The sequence below is a fragment of the Magallana gigas genome, chromosome 5, assembly GCF_963853765.1.
Source record: "Magallana gigas chromosome 5, xbMagGiga1.1, whole genome shotgun sequence".
Taxonomy (NCBI): domain Eukaryota; kingdom Metazoa; phylum Mollusca; class Bivalvia; order Ostreida; family Ostreidae; genus Magallana; species Magallana gigas.
This window is the reverse complement of record NC_088857.1, coordinates 20,518,498-20,528,155: the sequence shown is the minus strand read 5'-3', so window position 1 is coordinate 20,528,155 and position 9,658 is coordinate 20,518,498. Positions and strand designations below refer to the sequence as shown.

General features: G+C 30.9%; 1 protein-coding gene across 2 annotated transcripts; it reads left to right on the top strand.

Annotated features, from left to right (window-relative positions):
* Positions 1-1,224: 1,224 nt before the first annotated feature.
* Positions 1,225-8,068, top strand: LOC105330253 (uridine phosphorylase 2). 2 transcript variants are annotated; one of them, XM_011431859.4, is made up of 8 exons: positions 1,225-1,397; positions 3,398-3,533; positions 4,393-4,554; positions 5,209-5,329; positions 5,739-5,809; positions 5,961-6,096; positions 6,403-6,549; positions 6,799-8,068. In XM_011431859.4, the coding sequence occupies exons 1-8, from the start codon at positions 1,375-1,377 to the stop codon at positions 6,939-6,941; spliced, it is 939 nt and encodes a 312-aa protein (XP_011430161.3). In that variant the 5' UTR covers positions 1,225-1,374; the 3' UTR covers positions 6,942-8,068. The 2 variants fall into 2 exon arrangements, with proteins under 2 accessions (XP_011430161.3, XP_065940566.1); XM_066084494.1 differs by lacking the exon at positions 1,225-1,397 and adding an exon at positions 1,410-1,494.
* The last annotated feature ends 1,590 nt before the right edge of the window (positions 8,069-9,658 follow it).

The following is a 9,658-nucleotide window of genomic DNA, read 5'->3' as shown; positions in this document are numbered from 1 at the left end:
CCACCCCTCTTTTTTTTTTAAAATTCCTGAAAAGATCATGAATGTTGAGGCATTGTGCAAGTGCATTGTTTGTGAGTTCCATCTCAGGTTTTTGTGTTTATTTATAACAGTTGATTTTTGCAGATGTGGTTGACGTTTGTTGCATTTGATGATGAAAATTTATGAATGTAAATGCTACTTTTATATAGTATACAATATGTTTGCCATGGGAAATGTGAATGTTAAATCACAAAAATATTGTCCATATTTTTTAAACACGAATTGCTACTTCATATAAAAACACATTTTGTATATTTCTTTGTTATTCATTTAATGAAATCAGATAACAAGATGATCAATTGTGTTCTGTTATTTTTATACATTGGCTTTATATAACTGAATTGGGGGGGGGGGGGGGATGGAATGCATCTAGGATACCATCACATTTTTTATATAAAAATAAGTACAGGTATTAACTATGTGTAAGGTGTATTTCCTCCTGTTTTATTGAATCTGTTATCAGTTAAAGCTTCCTGTACTTTTAAAATTGCCCTGAAATCAGGATTTTGTTAATGAGTAAAGAATCAACGCTAAGTTTCAAGAATAAATCCCTGGTTTTTTAAAGCGATTTGAATGAATCATGGAAGGTGAAAGATTTAGTTTAAAACCAATTTATTCTGCGTGAATGTGGGCTTTTTTTGTTGTATAAATGAGAGTCCACAAAACTAGTCTGCAGATACTGCTCTTCAGTGCAACTAGCGTTCAGGGAAATTTTGTTGCTCAAGTATTTACAGGTATTTGACCAATTTCTCTATATTGACCAGGTATTTATATTTTTCAATGTGGCGTGTATTTAAACAAAGTGCTTCTTTGGTGCTTCAAGTGAATATGATTAAAACGAGCACTAGAAAACTGGATCATCACTGGATATGTTTTCAAATTCATTGGCATATGTGTAACTCGGGTACATGTATCCTATTCTCTTTTGAGAAGTGGACAGGCATAGCCTGTCCACTTCTCAAAAGAGAATACATGTATCCCGGAAATGAATGTAGAATGTTGTATTTTATTTAAAATGAGGAAATGATTATTTATATCTAATGAAAGCAATTTTGATGTCAATATAGTCCGACTATTATTTCGGACTAATGTTTTTAAATCCAGCCCCTTGAGAAAAAAAAACCAAAACCAATATTTAGGTCCGGATTTCGGCCTTCCGATCAATCTTGAGTTTAAATGCTATCAAATCGAAAATGAAAGTAGACCTTTCATATAAATTAACCTACTGCGTTGTTTAGCCTTGATGCAGTATTTGTACAGTTTGAGGAGTGGTGATTAATCTGAGAAGTGGGAAATATATTGGGGGTTTTTCTTACGTTTTCATAAAACCGGAACATGGAACAAGAAGATTTTACGGAGTAAGTGATGTGATCAGAGACATAACGTTAATTAAGTTATTCGTGTCTTTGGTGTGATTTTAAAGAAAAATATCTCAGAAGTACCGGTAGTTAACAGGTCCAGTACAGTCTCTTGATTTAGCTTTACAGCATGAAAAAGCTATATAGCTTTATATAGCTATTCAGAGTAGCTTTATTTAACGTTAGGTATTTTGTCATACATATTTCTTAAATTCGTAATTTTTTCAGCATGTATAAAAGAATCGCACTCTAGTGATAGTTTTCAACTTTGAACTGCTCTGTAAAGAATGCATGTATTACTCATCAAAGTGTGTCTACTTAAGAGACTTTGTACTTAAAGTACTAAAAAAATTGGGGCAATTAATTCATGACCACACATGTACAGAACCTTACTTTTTGAATAAAATATAATGGAGGCCAATTATGGTAAATAAGATAATTGATTGGTAATTATTGGTTGGGACCAATTGCCCAAATGGGATATAATGGCCCAAATGGGATATAAATTTAAAGTGCAAAAATTAAACATTTTTGATTTCGAATTTTTTGATATAAATCGGCATTAGAATAGATGAAATGTAATAACTTTTGGTAAACAACTTTTTCTGTAACCGTACAACTACAGAGATTGATCCCTCAGTATATCCAGAACTTCTTGGGGATCAATCTTAAAAACTATAGATTTATAGGAAAACTTGTTAACCTAAATTTGTTGCATTTGATTTGTGTCGACAATTTCAAAATCAATTTTTTTTATTTTTTGCACTTTAAATTTATATCCCATTTGGGCTATTATATCTCAAACGGGCTATTATATCCCATTTGGGCGATTAGTCCATACCTGTTGAATAGTAAATTCATGAAGTTAGCTAACAGTGTAATATTTTAGATTTTATGATTGATGATAAATATGTCCATATATATATTATTTTCAAATGTGATAAAATTCATCCTATTGTTATTAAATATTGATTATGTTGTATGTATTTTGTAGGGCGTTTGAATTATTACTATAAGCATCATAAGTCACTCATTTGAATCTCAACGGCTGTTGTTATTTATTGATGAGAAACCCACGGTTACAATTAATCAATATTTATAAATACCTGTCTTCTAGGTTCAAACGTTCTTTATTCAATAAGTATAATATTATGAAAGTTTTTTCTTTGAAATGCATTCTCGATCAGGTTGTGATGTTAAAGAATGCAGCTAAATATGTAAAGTTTTCAGGATTTAATTTGCATTGCAAGGGACATGAAAGTACCCAGAAAATAACCCTATGATGAAAAATATTGTGAGATGTTTCGAGAAACTGGACAGAGGAAAAGATATGAGATTTTCTCATAAATCTCTGTTTAAAAAAAATTGTTATTGTTTTTGTCAATTTCTTCAAGGAAAAAAGACAAGATGTGTCAAAGTAAAAATGTTGGATATTAAACAGTTGTACTTTTTTATTTAATCTTTGCTAAAATTGCCAAAAAAGGAGGGAAGTGGGAATCTGGTACAAAGTTTAGATATAAACACTCAATTATTAAATGGTAATTGCAATATAATTTTATGAATTTTTTTTTCAGAGATCAAATTAAATATTTAAATGAGATGAGACATAAGAATAATTTGATGTATGTCATTTTATTATGTATGTACTATAAAAGAAGGACGGTGATCTACTCGTATATCTTAGACAAAGTTAAGGTGGAAGAAGTAGTTCAAGATATTTTCTGTCAAAATGCTATCATTTCTGGGGATGAGTAGATTGCTTTAGCATTTCATTTCCGAGGACTACAAAAGTTTTATAAAAAAAAAAATGTTCAGTTGTTTAATTGTACAAAAATTACTTTAGGTTCCTTTATGAAATGCTAGGAATTGATAATAGCAAGCGAGAAGTTCCTTTTGCAGATTCTACTATATTTTGTTATGTAAATATTTTTAATGTATAATTTAGATTCTTGGAATATTTTTGACAAATGATATAAAAAAATTTATTTTGTTCATATCAGAATGGAACCTCCCCCTAGTCCAAAGCCAAGCTTTGTGAGGAATGTTAATCTGGCCGCCATGGATGAAGACTATCTCTATCACTTAGCACTGGACACCAAACACAATGACTTGAAAGATATGTTCAGGGATGTCAAGGCAAGATATTAAAATAAAATACTTTTTAGTGAAACTGTCCGATTAATGTATCAGAATGAAATTCATCTGTTCACACAAATTAATGAACATATATATAATTTTATATTCAGGTGTGGTCTTACTTGTTTTTAATACCTTGTAATTATTAAGGAGGCTGGAAAGTCAACAAATTAACCATCAAATATACCGTAATACGTACTAAAATTTTAGAATATGATTTATTTAGCTCTAAACTTTTATTTAGAAAAGAAAACGTCCATACATTTTACTTTTCAAATTCAGATATTTTCGTATGTTTTTATAAATGGCTCTCCTTCTAAAGAAGATTAATGCAGTCTAAAAATCGCCACGACCATTGAGCCACCTTAATGTCCTTGGTACTCCTCCTGGTTTAGATATTCTGATTTAAATACTGGTATTGATTGAGACAGACGTAACCAACTGCAGTTGGTTGTTAGAAAAAAACCTCCATTAAAAATATGTGCTTGCAATTTGAATAGCTCAATCACTATAGCATATTATGTAATCCCAAGTTCTTGTTAAATTATATACCATTTACATGAGAGAGAGAGAGAGAGAGAGTACTTCACTAGTCTGCACTTTTATTGATCAGATCAAAGCTTTTAACAGAACGTACCAGTATACAAAAATATGCATATATATCAGTATAATTATACAGTGTATCACAATCTACGATGCAAAGAAAGAAATACATGTAATTTAAATTTCATTTTGCATAAATGTATGAAAATTTTACATAATACTCGGTATGTGTATGATTTTATATTACAATATACTGTTGGAATTTATAAAAGGAAAAAAACCACTTTGTACATAGAGGTAATGCTTGTTCTTTCAGTTTGTATGTTTTGGAGGGTCACCTAGTCGTATGAAGGCGTTCGCGTTTTATATGGTAAAACAGTTGAAGTACAAGATAACGGCCGGCCAGACTCTAGAGGACATTTCTAAAGGATCGGATCGATACGTGTTGTACAAAGTGGGCCCCGTCCTCTCAGTTAGTGTAAGTATGTGGCCAAATAAACTGTTACATCTTGCATATATAAAAGTTTTTGTAAACCAACTTTTTTTGCTACCACTTAATCTAAAGTATATGAAGGTAGTCAAATGACTAGAACGTGGAGAGAAATGTTCAGACAGCATCAATTTTATGAATGTCATGATATTTTTTTTTTGGCACATAAATAAATGTTGGTTTACAATTGCCGGTAATTTGTTCAAAAGTAAGGTTGGGGTTTTATTTGTTCACTAGGTCTCTCAGATATTTTACGTAATGAATTGGTTCTGATGTTTTAATTTGTATAAAAAATTCTTCCCTATCAACATTCAAGATCTAGTTGTTGGTCTGTCTATCCTTTTGTCCCGATCTACTTTTGCAAAATTTTACTTTAACATTGACCATGTCTTTTAACCTTATCTATTTAGCAATGTTAGGTCATGGTAATTGATAAAGATCAAAGTTCAAATTTACTTCTAAGGGAATATTTCATCTACTTTAAGAGGGATACTATTAGAAAGACAGCAAGAGAGAGAGAGAGAGAGAGAGAGAGAGAGAGAGAGAGCTTTTTGGATTTTCAGTTCCAAAAGGAGGAATGTGAAGAGGGGATGATAATAATTGTTGCATGCACAAAATTTAACAAACAGATGTAATTTTCAGCATGGAATGGGTATCCCTTCCTTGTCCATCTTGATGCATGAAATCCTGAAGCTCCTGAATCATGCAGGATGTGATCCTGGAGAGGTCATGTTCTTCAGGCTGGGAACCAGTGGAGGATTAGGTAGGAAGTGCACAGATATATATATATATATAATTGTACAAATTTGTTCAAATTTACACTATTTGAAGACCAACTGTTCTTGGCATGCATGAGAAAATGTCATGCAACAAGCATTTCTCATTGTGTCAAGGCCTTAATTTGCTGAAGCTATTAGATAAATGATAGACTTAATGTTGCAATTGCCTCCTCAAATCATTCAATTACTAGTCATTAGTGAAAGTTATCACAAGGGAAATTTGTTTTACATAACAGGTATGTATTTACATGTAGTAGTGAAACAATGATAGCCTCTTTAAATACTCAGGCTTTGTAAAATATGATGAGGCGTTTGCTGTTCAATTAAATTGTTCAAAGAAATTAAAAGAAATATTATATACAGTTTAAGTATATCCATTGCATTTTTGTACAGGTCTGGAGCCTGGAACAGTGGTTATATCAGAGGCAGCTGTAGACGGCCTTTTACGCCCTTATATGGAAGTGGTATGTGACATTTGAATTGATTCTTACACTGTCATTGTGAAATTACCGGTACAAAGAATATTACTACAGTAAGTGTAAATATTAATAACATATTAATAATGTTCTTTTCATTAGTATAAAGTTTGAGATGTTGACTGTATTGGTTTTGTAGGCAACCTTAGGAATGATAATCCAGCATCCAGCATTTCTCTGTCCAGAACTAAACAAGGAACTTCTTGAGGTGGCAAAATCTGTTGGCTGTCAATCAGTTCTAGGCAAAACTATGTGTACATATGATTTCTATGAAGGTGTGTAACATTTATTTTTCCATCTTAATTAAGTAGCCTATTTTTTTTTAAAAACTATGCAATGTGACCAGAGTTATATAATGGGCCATGGTTTAAAGAAACTTGTATAGAAACATGTTGATTTAAAAAAAAAATTGGATTATTACAAATGCAAAAACTGCATTATGAATTACCTTGTAATATTATTACACATGTTTAAGTCATTCTTTTTAGTCTACAGCCATAATAAAATGTTTTACAAGATAATTATATTACAATATTTGTGCATTCCTGAATTTATATCCTTTATTCTTTATTTATCATCAGGACAGGCAAGGTTGGATGGAGCGTTCTGTGATTACACTGAGGAAGACAAGATGAATTTTCTTAAGCGAGCTCACGCAAGGGGAATCGCAAACATTGAAATGGAGTCGCTCTGTTTTGCCGCAATGTGTCACAGAGCTGGCGTCAAAAGTACGACTTGTTTCGTGGTTCATTCTCCTATTAAATAAGTACATTATTAAAATAAATTTTCTAAGTTATTATACCAGAGATGCTGAAAGTTAAGAGTTTTGTAATACGAATAAGTCAAGTAGGGGGACTGTACATGTTTATCGATAAACAAGTTGTTAATAAAGCTATATAGGCCTGTATTATTACTCCTTCTATTTCTTGTACCTTACACTTGTAATATCATTTTGAATGTTGTACATGTATTAACAGGTGCTGTTCTATGTGTGACCTTGCTGAATAGGTTACAGGGAGACCAGATCTCGACCCCTCACGACGTAATGGAGGAGTGGCAGTGCCGTCCACAGCGGATAATAGCTGAATTCATAAGGAAGAAGCTTGGCATTACAGATTAATGAACAAAATTTAGAAGTCCTCCTTAAATACAGAAGGGCATCGGGTTAGGCCCCCAAAAGTCAGGAAGACAATCTTAAACATTTTGCTGACTCTACTTTTTTCAAAATAAGGTTTTAAGATTTGGGTTTTTTAAATAAGGAACTTTTGCAATATTCTATTTACATATCATCAGGCATATTAATCATGGGGTTTTTGAGGGGTTGGGTAAATTTACTTTTTAAAAATGCAAAAACAGGTATCTCCACATCCAATATTAATGCATGTAGATTTTATGTAAATTTTTGTTTTGGAAGTTTATTGTTTTGTAGATTTGCAACTTTTAGTTTATCAGGAGCACTGATATTGGGAACAATTTTTGAACAGTATTTTTCTTTTTTTACTTAAACTTTTACTGACATCTCTGTCTACTAACAGGTGTATGAAACATTAAATAACTCACTTTCAAATGTATGTAAGTAAAATCCTATACATGTATCTATATAATGACATAAATGGCACAAATAACTGTGAATTCAGTGACCAATTCTCTGGGATATGTTCTACGAAAGGATCAAATTTATACGCTAAATTCAAAAATCTTTTATGGAATGATCCTTATTGCACATGTCAGTCTATTAAAATCATGTACTTCTGACTACTTCAGTCTTTATGAATACATTTTTCTTGTATTTATATGAAATAATTTGATTATAAGAGTTAAAAGTTCTTTTGTTAAATTATGCCCAAGGACCACGTGATTAAGATAAGTTTTTTCTTTAAAATGACTGTCCATAATATATTAATAAAAACTCTACTTACAGTTACTCAGTAATTTTGCTTATATATGAAAAAGAATAAAGGAGTGATGGTTAAGTAAAAAAAACGTGTGAAGTAAATGTACAAATAATGTCATGTAAAATGGTATTGCTTTGTTTTCCTTGTTAGTTTTCCATTGAGTGCACGGTGATAACGAGATTTGTAACAATTTAAGAAGGAAGCACTTGTACATATAAACTGACAGAGGAATGTACATTTATATCTTTTAATAGAATCAATATGTTTTGTATTTTGAATCAAATAGCTAGAGCTTTTGGCTTAGGACAATTTGAAACAGACTTTATGTTCAAATGGTTTATCACTAGTAATTTAGTAATTAAACCAGGGCTTTGTATCTTAATGTCATTTTGAATTAGTTATTTTTGTTTAGCAGCATACTGCCACTGATACAGCATTGCCAGCATTTTACAGCATACATAAGCATTTACGTTGCTTTCTTTATTTCCAATATACATGTGACATTATGGTGCAAACTTTTCTTTTGAAGTCTACCGGTGTCCAAAATCAAAAAAATGGTAAATTTTTGGCAAAATTTGCTATTGTTACTATTTTTTGCCTTTTGATACTATACATACATGTACATGTTCATTTGCCTCTTTTATGCCAAATACTGGATGCAAACATTTAGGGAGTCCATTTTTATTATGTGCAATACATGTATTTCAAATTCTATTATACTACTTAAATGTTGTTTACTCATTTTTAATAGCACCTTGCTTGTAATTTTTTGTACAAATTTGAGAATATTAAAGTGAATTATCTTCTTCCAAAACTCATTCCATTTACTGGTACACAAAAAAAATTCTATATTAATGATATATTATCAAATACATACAGGTTGTTTCATAGATTGGATGAAATTGTTTAAAGTTTTATAAAAATATGTACAACTTGATTATTCAGAAAGTTGGTGCACTTTTATAACAGAACTGGTAACTGGTAGAGGTACATTGTTGTAAAGTTCTTTCTAGTATATCTTGAAAAAAATATCTATTTATTGTTGTACTACCGGGGTATTTTAAAATGTATTAATTGTTTTACGAATGGAATAGGAATTCCAATTTGTTAATTAAAGATTCAATGGAAATTTAAATCAATTTATAGAATGTATTTTTATTTATTTTTTGTTATCCAACTTTAGTTTCCATTCTCCAATGTGTCTTTCTTATGTTTTTTTTTGTTTTTGTGCCATATGATGTGCAGTCACCTGGCATTTTGTTGTTGTAATTTATTTTTTCCATTTAATATACATGTATGTCAATTTTTTATTTCTTTGTTCAGTTAGCCTATAACTATTGTCAATAGTAGATGAGTAGAGTAACGAAGCAAGGTATGCAAAAGTCAGGCTTAAATTTCAGTTTATTAATTACTGTTTATGGTTCCTCATCATTAAAAGCTTAATTGTAACACAAAACACATGAACACCTGTTAAAGATATGGATGACGTTTTGTCATAATTGATAAGTACATGGACATAATTTACATGTACATGTATTTTTTAGAATTTTTTTTTTCAATTATATATCTCCATCCAACTTCCTAGCATGTCACTGTATGAATGTCCATTTTATTTTATTATGGGACAGAACAATTTTAATATGTCAGAATGTAAATACAAATACATCCATTTTGGCCCTGCCCTAGAGTCAAAACCCATACTCCAGGGGACATGAAGTTTAAAATTTTAGTAGAGGATTTCCTGGTTAACAAAATTATGTCAGAATCTAAATATATTACAGTGGCAAGGGAAAAAAGGTTACTGTGTCAGATATACACAGTAAAACATCTCAAGGAGAGCCCAATAATCAATGAAATACACCTAACACATACTTTCTTTGATGATTTACTGGTTTAGATTAAAAAATGTTGAATAAGGCATGTGTCAAGTTCAAATAAGTAC